The following is an 11,857-nucleotide window of genomic DNA, read 5'->3' on the forward strand; positions in this document are numbered from 1 at the left end:
CCACCCATGGTCGGAAATTGACTTTTTCAACTTTTTCCAACGCCAATATTTAGTGCTCAATTCCTGCCAATTCCTGCCACCACTTCCGGAATTCCTGCTAATATTACAAGCCTCGCAAAATCCAAAAAACTATGGGTGGTGCTGAGGAGATATTGGCGTTGGAAAAAGTTGAAAAATGAAAATGGGTGGGGGTGGGGACATGTACGTAACATTTTGACTTTCCTAGTAACCTATTCTTTTTTGTTTCATACTCGAAGTTAAATAAATAAAATAATATTCAGTAAAAGACATAATATTCCAATTAATGTTTTTATTTTTTTCAATTCTACCTTTTTACCTACCCTAATATAGTATATATCTACCTATATAAAAACTAAGCTAACACAAAAAATATTTTATTGTAACAAATAAACTTATTAGATTAATAGATTCTGAGTGGAGTGATGAATGTATTAATTAACTATGTGTTTGTGTGTTTTTTTTTCAGCACCTTAAATATTTCCAGTATCTGCTTTTCTTAAAAACAAAACAAATTTAAAGTAATATCTGGTTTTTAACAAAATCGATATTGTTTTTATTGTTATAATTAAAACCAAATTTTAAAATACTTAAAAATTTTACTAAGTGTTTATATAATTATTTTAAATACACGATAAAATTTTCTAAATATTTTGACTATTGTAGAGCTATTTATACACTATTTTAAATTTTTAAATTTTTTAGTTTTTTTTTTTATGTTCCAAAATTATTTGTCATAATCACAAAAATTTGCAAATAATTTGGTGGTGAAAAATGTATAACATTTTAAATTTTCATATCTAAAGATTGAAAATTTAAAACACAGTTTTTCATAAGTAGATCATATTGTAACCAAAAAATCTAAAAAAATACTCAACATTTTTTTTTTCATAGATGTTTTAAATTAATATTGGACATAATTAGATATTTTAAATAAAAATAACGATTACCTAGCTTTACCTACTAATAGCATTGAGTAGGTATATATTATACAATATAGCTAATAGTAAAATGAATTACTTTTATAGCAATATAAATATATCATATGCAGTTATAAACTTAGTAATATATGTTATAGCCTTTATATAACCTTATATATTATGCTGCAGATTGGCCGTTTTCGTTCAGAATTGTATTTCGTATGCAATGATTTATCATTGATTTCAAAATTAATACATATACCTTACACTATTACAGTGACTTACTTCTTAATGATGAGGTACACTCGACACCTACTGTATATAGCAGAGCGATTACCTACTTTCCCCCATTTTAAAATGCAATACCTATATATGTTTTAATTTTAAGGTCGGTAGATAGGTATAGCTAGGTTGTTTTTACTTTTCTTCCAATACCTGAATGCCGACTAACAGTTGCCATGTTCGATGGATGTATATAAAGTGCCTACTTAACGTAGGTACTTAGTATATTTTAATATTTTTTTAATTGGACGCGTATAATCTCGCGGGCATGCAAGCTAGGTATTTTGACTTATTTTGGCTAATATTATTCCTATACTGGTAGAACACGCAAAACTTATAAATCTACCTATACTTGGTCCATAATATGCCACCATATCTTCATTAAGAACACCGAGTGAAATAGAGTTAGTGACAAAATATCTATGTTTCCAATTTGTAACAAGGCCGTAGGTATAACAATATTTTTTAGTCAGAAGTAGTAGTAGTTATAATAGTTATACTCTAACAGAGTAGGTTAGTAGGATCATGTTTTGTCAAAAACTCATAACTGTCTTTGCCAAATGCCTAGGTATACCTATATATTAGTATAAATATATCAGCTTATACCTATCTAAATAAATATTGCAAGTTATAATTTATTATACATATATATTTTTGTTGTCTGCAATCTTATTCGAAATATGATAATTTTTATTTATAGAAAGATAATTTATAATACAGAATACAGATGGGTTATTTTATATTTTCTTCATGAAAGAAAAACATATTTTTTTAATCAAATTGTATTAATAAATCGCTTCAATAAATATTAATAGGCGTAAGTCACTGACCACTGTCGTGTATATGAATGCGTATTGCGTATATACTATAATATTATTATGCTATATCCCATCTCTTAAAAAAACATAGGTAGGCACTCAAACGTATTTGTAGATTATACAATATTTTCAGCATTATTTATTCATATTTTCTCGTATCTATACCGTTGTTTAATATTCAACATTTTTAGGAAGTTATACACCAGTATGGCATCAGAGTTCAAATAATTTTCCAAGTAAAATAATTTATCTTTGATTTTATATTTTTAAAAAAACTCATTCATGCTGTAACTATTCGGCATTAACGAGTCGTATTTATTTTTAAAATACAAAACAAAACAAATGCATATAATATTATGATGTTTATGATCTAAAGAAGAACTGTGCCTAAAGCCCTAAAACCACTTCATAGTGGTTTCTGATTTATTTAAATGTAGGTATATAAGTACTAATAATTACAGTCCAAAAATTGTTTTATACAATTAATATAAAATAGATTTAGTTTACTAATTTATTATAAAATATACAAATCATTATATATCCCCAATATCTTCCTAACCCTTTATCATATACATAGGTATTAAAAAGTAAGAAACTACTCGTTCGAATTAAATTTAGATACCTAGATGCATCAACATTTTCATAAAAGCCATTCTGATTTATAATAATATTATAAAGTAAAAATGAGAAATTCTCATTTGAGACACACCTTGGTTTAAAAAATCTGTTTATTTTTAAGAAAATTTAAAAATCATAATTTAAATAAATTCATTATTAAAATTTAAAGGAAAATTTTAAAATATAGGGACGAGCATGCTTGATTAATCGCCCTATATATCAATATAATGTACTTTTAAATTTTAATACAAAGTTTATTAACTTCTTAAATATTAAAAATGTAAAGCAACGATACACCATGATACACCTATACCTACAACTATACACGTCTAATGTATATACATTGTGTAAAAAAATCATTTATAGAAAATGATTTGGGTAATAAATTAGTTTGATACTATTTTTTACAAATTTATTTTGTACATCAATCATTCATTAATTTATAATTTTCTTGTCTTATATACGTTGAGTATTATAATATTTTATAAGTTAAATAATAGTCATTAGCAAGGTAGGTATATTCATCAATACACCTTAGTCGTTAGTTAATAAATTTGATAATTCAGACGACTTTTTAATCATTGCCACAGAGGCATTATCGTTTTAAAGTATGCGTTTAGTGAAAGCGTAACTGTTAATGAGATGTATTGAAAAAATTCGCAGAATTAAAGTAGCAAATAGTGATGACCTTCACAATTTATTATATTTTAAGATTTTAAATATTATAATGGTTTACAGTGTATTACAACTTATTTTCTTCTTGACTTTAAAGGTAAAATAATAAGTATAGGTACCTAGCTACTTAGATAATACCTAAATTTTAGTATTATACTGAAATTAACGTCCAAGTAAATTTAAATATCACTTTCTATATTATACAAAAAGAAAGATTTTTGTTTATTTATGAAAACTTAATTTAATTATACATCTATTAACAGAAGTGAACTCAATATACCTAAATATACTCAATATGTGTGTACACAATACACTGTTCGATAATATATTATAATATTTTGTTACCTACCATCGTATTAAAAATTAATTTATTAAAACAATTTTCTATTTTTAAGTTAATATTTTAAATATAATATATTTTAATACATAGAATACATAAAATATAAAAGTACAAGCTAATAATTCTTCTTAATATTAATCTGTAATAGCTGTGAAATTAGTCATTTTGAATATCGATCGATTTTATTAAAAAATAAGTGAAATTAAGCTATGGATTTACATACCAAATAATTGAATAATATATTATATTTTATTTTGAATATTTGTACATAGGTACCTAGTTTATGCAACTAGTGTTTGTGTTTATTATTGCATGCGTTGGTATAGCTGGTATTATAGTGGTATGTGCTTATATCCAATATAATAGTATATGTACCTATGTTTTTCAATTAGACATTTTAAATAAACTATACGATAATGTTCTATTTAATATTAAATTACATCAATAGGTAAATTACAATTGATATTTATAATTTTTGCCCATAGGTACATTTTTTAAGTACCTACTCATTCATTTTTGTATAAAAGGGTACCTATATATGAATTTTTACGTGGTTGCATATTTATATAATTAAAAAAAAAATTTACATTTTAAGTAAATCATTATTATATGTTCATATTATATTAATTATAAACATTAAAATAAACGGTGGACTCCAGTTTATAATGATATACTTACAATGTTGTTGTATTTATAGTCAGAAAATTACCTATTTCTACAAACAATGTTGGATACCATTGACGTCCATTGTCTATTATACCAATTAAATTGATGTTTTGTATGTCAATACTTGAATTTCATGTGTATCAAGTATCATCAACCAAAAGTATAGTTTACACGACCTGATAGAAGATTATCATTCAGTGGCGTACCCAGGATTTTAGAACTGTGGATCTGCCTTACTTACAAGAGGCCACTGTGTAGAAATATCAACTAACTAGGTATTATAAAGTCGCTCAATGCGCTCGTGATTTACCTTATTAGTTATTTACATCACATTTTGATACCAACATTCAATATAAGTAACTATATTACATGAGTCATAACAAATTTTTAAGTAAAATGTAGAATATACCTTACAAGCTTTAGCTTTTAGGTATTAATGTATTATTAATTAATTGTTTTTTTTATCTGTGCATTAAAATTTAAATTCAACTAACAAATTTATCTGAAATATTTAAATCATTTTAAAAAGGGATAGTACATATTTATTATTTTATTTTTATATGCATATTTGCAATATATTTAATTTATTTTAGTTTTCAATGACTGATTTCATTTTCACAAGAGATATAGAGAAGCTGGTTCTAAATTCTAATCCAAGACAAAAGTAAAAAATATCACATTTATAAAATTTATATATTATAATAGATAAAAATAATAGTAAAGGACTAGAACATAACTATAATTGTCTGCGCTTTTTCATTAGTGCAAATTTACTTATCAGTTATCACGTTATCAAAATCAATGGTTTGAGCTATGTTGCTTTCTATGCTCAATATGGCCAAATTTGATAGCCGATCTTCAGTCATGTTGAGCGAAGGTGTTTTGAGAAGTTTTAGACTGCTAAAACTTCTTTCTGAGCATATTTTTTTTCGGACTCATTTTTTTGGAAAAAGTTACTTATCACTATTATTAACCTTGTTGACGAAGTACATTATAAGTTAATAAGTTAAAGCACTATTTCGTACGTGCTATTTCACTTCAATACCTTCTCATTACTCTGTCTTCACGTCTGTATATACATCATAATATACTTATACTCGTGCATTTATAATTATATTTGTATAGAAACATTCTTGAGCCTATGTACATTTTATAATTTAAAATTATTATAGTTTAATATTATTTTATTATTGATCATTGTTCATATTTTTTTTAAATAAAATAATAATTATGTAGTTTGCCACTTCGAGGAGCCACATTTAGCTGGGAAAAAAACTGTGGGTCAGCTCTCAACCCCTGGATCCGCTCCACAATAATTTTTTATGAGCGTCAGAAGCTCAAATTTTTACAACATTGGATATTTACTAGATTTCTCCTTCAAAAATTTTCTCATAATTCAAAAACGAATGACCACCGTATAGTAACTTGAAATTTTCAGCGAATATTGTTTTATACTAGAACTTTGTATACATAATCTAATATTCAAAATATGTTGACTTATTTTGAGCTATTTACCTATAGACATTTAAAAAAATGTGTTAAAATGTGTTTTCTGTAATTACCAATACATTTTTTCTATTTAGATCTAAGTTTTGAAAATGTAACACAAGGTTCCGTATTATAAGCATGATTTTTTTTTTTATAAGTATTTTAAGTTAAAATGTTGACAAAAATCATCAAAGTCACTAGAATTCGCCAATTTTTTAATAAACACAATATGACAACACCGAAAGATATTACAGCGATGGTTTACATACAATATTTATATCCACAATAATTTTCTTTCTGGCGAGAACTTTATTCAAATTTTACAAATAAAAATCAATCTTTCTGAAGTCATTCGTGATGTTTTTATAAAATAACATAATATTAAAATTATAATTTATAACTTATAATATATTATATAATATAAGATATAACCTATATACATATTAAAATTGGTATAAAAGGTGATTAATTACAAACGGTTTTTGATACACAACGACGGAGAGTCGTGGATGGGTGAACTTATAATATAAAATATAAATTATAATAATAATATTGTGCAGCGTACAAAAACGCTATCAATGGTGGATCGTGTAGCTGCTGCTGTAACCGAAACCATGGTCGTGACCAAAGTCGTATGTACCGTATCCATGCCCGTGGTGTTCCTTGACGTAGACGGGCACGTGCTGTTGTACATACACTGGGTAGGGTACATGGTGAGCGACCGGGATCTTGACCGGCACCTTGACCGGGTATGGCACTGGGCGGTCGACGGGCACCGGAACGTGCTTTTCGATGTGCACGGGGTACGGCACCGGTTTCTCAACGGTCACTGGGTACGGCACGTGTTTCTCGACCGGAACGATGATCGGTCGGTCAACGATGACCGGCACCTCTTTGGTGACGTGCACAGCACTGATGTGTCCGTAGCTGTGGTCGGCACCCAGCAGACCGTAGTTGGACAGACCGTCCCACTCACTGTGTCCACCATATCCATAGCCCAAGCCCCAGAGGCCTCGTTTGCCCTGCTTCTTTTCCGCAGGCTTCTGATCGGCGGCGGGGGCGGTGGCCTTCACGGCGTCGGCACAGACTAAGGCCGCGCCAACACTCACCAACAACAACATCGACATCTGTGACAGAATAATCAACACAAACAATCCATCACAACATTTTTCACGAATTTATACTATATAATAATATATTAATATTCTTCGTATAGTCACCTATACTACTGCACTGCAGTATAAAATACTAACATTATCTAACCTATAAGGCACAGTAGTTCATACTCCCACCCCCCCACAAAACAAATAACTTAATGATAAAATTGAATTATTAAAGTTGAAGCTGTTATGAAATTCGATAAAAAAAAAATGTTGGCAAGTGGGTACCACACTGTTGTGCAGTATATAATATGTGCCTAAAGAGAGTCACTATAATGGATGTGCTAAATTTGAAATCAATGATAATATAAAATCATTGTATACGAAAAACAATTCTAAGCAAAGATGGAATATTATGTTAGCCTATATTATTGAGTATATTTTGTGATATTGCTATTCAAGTTATTTTACTATTATACATCATTAGAAATATACAGTAGGTTGAATTAATTTTTAACAAAACAATTGCATTTGAACATGTTATTGTGTGTATATAATATAATTTAAAAATTTCAAGTAAGTATATACCGACGGGCGACGAATAACATTTTTAAATTATATCAAAATAACTAATATCGTTGTTCTTTGTTAAATAACTGATTTCATTCAAATTTTTAATTGAAAAAAATGTGAAAAACTAACATCCATAATATGTATCTTTAATATTTTTCAACTACTGATATTATAACAACTAATGAGATATTAAAATTTCAAACTTTTTGCTGCAATGAAAAACATTTTCTTGACAGACAAAAAACTAAAAAAATTTCAAATTTCAAATAAATAGCTCAAAAACAATGAAAGTATATTTAAAATTATGCCATGTATGGAAAAATCTAAAATAAATATTTGGTGAAAATTTAAATTATCAATGGTTATATATTTTTGAATTAAAACAAAATCAGAAAATCGTTCGATTTAATTTAAATTACGGGTTAATATCTAGTATCGAACAAATATGGATTTCAAATGCTCATAAAAAATTATTTTGACTTTCGGTAAACTTCATTTTTTTTATTAAAGGTATAGGAAATCTTGTGACAAATATTTTATTCAATTTTAAAATGTTAGCAATGAAAATAAAAATATTAATAATTTTCTAGGTACAAAAAAATTTGTATTCTTACGATTTTGAAGTATTTTGACAAAATTCTAACTTCAGACAATCATAAAAAATTATTGTAAATTTACGCTCAACTTTTTCTTAAATTACACTAAGAACAGGTTATAAGGAACCTTGCATTAAATTTTCAAGTATATTGACTGTGTGAAAAATGTTTTATCGACAATCATTTTCCTGAGCCTACAGTTATGAATTATGATATTATATAACACGAGCAGTCGCGGTAAAGCTGGATACGCGTATAATAGGTACTTACCCAAAACTGCTGCATGTTCTCGCTTTGTGTGTCTATGCGTATATACGAAACCGCCGTGGATACGATTATTGTAATGTCGTGTGCTTCAGGTATACCTCGCACTGGTCGGTCGGACTTGTGTGGTCCAGATCGGTCGAGCAATATCCATTTTATACAGACACGCCGAGGCCTCGAAAACGGCAAACAGCGTGGCTGGGTGGGGATGCGATGTTCACTAGGACGTGGTGTACATATACTGTGCTTTGTGTACCTACGATATATTGTATACACCTCCACCGTGGCGGTGCAGTACTTAGCTGCACAGTCCAAGGGACATTTCCCAACACGAGCGCGGGGCCGTTCACCGCTTGTTCCCCCGGGTTGACCTCTGCCGCAGCGCTTCGGTCTTTTCCAGCGCGTGGCCCCGGCATTGTTACTTCACGGTTCGTTCTTTCTCGCCCAGATTGCATCATCGCCCTCAGACGTACACCACGATATCATGCCCGTGCTATTATTGTCATTACCGTCCTATTATAAATGTTATCATATATAAGTATAAGTACTGCAAACTGCAACACGTTTCTATGGAAAAATATATATGCGCACGCATTCCAGTATAGTCCGACATCGCTGCTGCATGTACATTATTAATGTATAAGATATCTGTATATGGCGATCAGATATTGTGAATACATAATAATATAATTTTTCTTAGCAGCGCGTTATTGTCACGACCGATAACGCATCCTGCAGCAGTTGACTGTTCGGCGTTGGCCCGGTCAGAGATTCGGTGCATCCGCGGTTAACGGAAAAATATTGACCGAAACAAAAAATTACAATGGTTTTGGCCACGTCTACGGGACTTCGTGTTTTGATGGTATTTTCGAAACCTACGACCATTTTTATTAAATATTATCATAATATTATACACATCTCGTGTACATTATAATAAATAATAATGCATAAGTACCTATCGTGACATAATACATTGTATTCAATCAAATGCCCAAAATTATACCCGTGTGTCCATTGACATCTTGACCACGATTTCTGCAGGGTGCACGATGTAAAAAATATCAAACACTTAGAAAAACTGTAATTTAAAATTGACCCAAATGTTTGTCAACAATAGTAGTGCGACATAATATGATGTACCTATTTCATAAAGCCCATTAAAACAGCACACAACACAATGATAAAGATTTTAAAAATATCATATTACAATTTTATTTTTGTATAAATACTAAGCTAAAATAATAGGTATATGTTATATGTTATCCTCTTATACTGGTAAATGTGGTAATAGTGAGTTGACTTAATAATTGCCAGATCCCAACGATCAGATACTATAAGTCATCAGCTTATTGAAGTTATTATCGGTAGTATATTATGCGCAACTAGACCAATAGTTTTGGGGTATACAAATTGTAAAGAATCCTAAACCCCCAGATGATTTACATTGTATATATATTAACAATAATTTCAAATGTATATTTATGTAATGTATTTTAATATGAGTGAAACAGTTAGGTAAGTACAGCTTTACAAAATAACTATTTTAACATGATTTTTTTGTTCATTAAATTATATTAATTTAAATTAGATACTGCTAGTTCAGTGCGACATGGTTAGATCACCCAAATCAATAATGCCATTACAATTTACAATTACTTTGTAATCAGTTTAAGGACTTTTTAAATCGGGCTGTTTTGAACTAGAAACAGAACAACTTCAAACTGGAAGACCTAGATCGTCAATTTCTGAAGTATTTTTTTTGTTTTTTAAAATACTATACCTAGGTACTCTATAGGACATAGGTTTTATTATTTGTTTAATATTATTTATTACTATAAATTATAAAATATATAGGTAATAGATAATATTGGTAGTACCTATACCTAATATAAACACGGAAATATTAAATTTTCATAAAAAAACTACTACGGTTTTTTGAGCTACACAATTTACTGTTTACTTGTGTTATAATAAATTGTATTGTATAAATAATAAAAATTATAAAAATATTGTAAAAACAAGGAAACAATGTTAACTCGCTTGCATTCATAGGCGGTTTTGCATCCTGTCATACATACAACGTCGTTACCCTGTGTTCAAAATTATTTCGTCAACATATAATACAATATTATTATGGTTATTTTGCCACAAAAAACTGTGTATCTGTGACAGTGTGAGTTTGACCTGTACTATACAACATTAAATAAGCTAAAGATTATTTTATAATATCATGTTATATCTGGGTTCATATAATTATTAGCGAGGTATACCTATTATATATCTCAATATACAGTACAGGTATAGTGATATGATTTATTTCAAAATATAATTGAAAAAGCCTTTAATTTTTTGGGATGCACATTTTAAACACGAGAATACATAAGTCCTCTGTGCAAACCCCTCCTATTCGCACCAATAATTATCACACATATACATTATATATAACAATATATCGAACGTTTGTCTATCTTTAAACACAAATATCTATCGATCGCCATTGCACCACCTGCTTGCTGCTCGCATACCGCAGTTTACCTTTTATGGATCGATATTTGATATTATAGTCGCATAGACACCATCCCGTATATTGTTGACGGACCTATGCACCGTAGGAGATATTGTCGTGACTCTCGATTAATAATGACTGCCGATGCCCGACAACAACGGCTAATACGAATTATGTATGCATTAAATTAATGTATTAGCACTCGTCCATCAACCATATTTGACAGGCATACCTACACTATAGTTGTGCCTAAAACAATATTTGTATTTTAGGATCAGTGTACCAATGGCACTTCTTATATATTTTACCAATTATTGCGCTTACCTTTTAGTTTTACCTTCAGCTATAAAAATATGTTTTGGTCCTATCGAATTCCGTCAACATTGAATAAAATTTAAATAACTAAAAATTAAAAACTTATATATAATTGATAAATTGATAATGAATGACTGGTTAAATAAGTTTTGTTTTTGAAAAAAAAGTAATATTCTTGCGTTTAAAGTAGGTTATAATACCTATTGCTGATTTGCAACCAATGTCCTAAAGGCTATAAAACAGTATCGGGACTCTTATGAAACGTCATTACATTGATTGGGTAAACTTAATGATGGTCATCATTACCATTCATTATATTCATATTAGATGCATGGGCAAATGTAAACTGGGCCCGCGGTTACCTTTTTTGTTGTAAGCTCGGCCCGGAAATTTTAGGTAATTAGATGGGTCGATTGTAAACTCGGCCCGGAAATTTAAAATTATAAAAAAGGACGGTTGTAAACTAGGCCCGATAATTATTTTGACCAATAAAATATAATAAACGGAACAATTTGTTGTTAACGAATAGTACCTATGTATCGGTGTGTATATATCGGTGAGTGAATAGGTACGTCAAACACATGGCTTTTTACTTTAAAAAAATAGATTTATATTATACCTTACATTATTAACTATTGCACTACAGTTTTAATTATATTTGTACACTTTTGTACACTT

General features: G+C 29.2%; 1 protein-coding gene across 1 annotated transcript in view; it reads right to left on the reverse strand.

Moving 5' to 3' along the window:
- Positions 1-6,018: 6,018 nt before the first annotated feature.
- LOC100569094 overlaps positions 6,019-11,857 on the reverse strand; it is a 12,743-nt gene continuing 6,904 nt past the window's right edge. The window contains exons 3-4 of the mRNA XM_003245901.3: positions 8,365-8,781; positions 6,019-6,952 (exon numbers count right to left, since the gene is read on the reverse strand). Of these exons, the coding sequence (XP_003245949.2) occupies positions 6,401-6,952; positions 8,365-8,781 (969 nt within the window). The 3' untranslated portion in view covers positions 6,019-6,400. The remainder of the gene's footprint in view (positions 6,953-8,364; positions 8,782-11,857) is intronic.

The sequence above is a fragment of the Acyrthosiphon pisum genome, chromosome A1, assembly GCF_005508785.2.
Source record: "Acyrthosiphon pisum isolate AL4f chromosome A1, pea_aphid_22Mar2018_4r6ur, whole genome shotgun sequence".
Lineage (NCBI taxonomy): Eukaryota > Metazoa > Arthropoda > Insecta > Hemiptera > Aphididae > Acyrthosiphon > Acyrthosiphon pisum.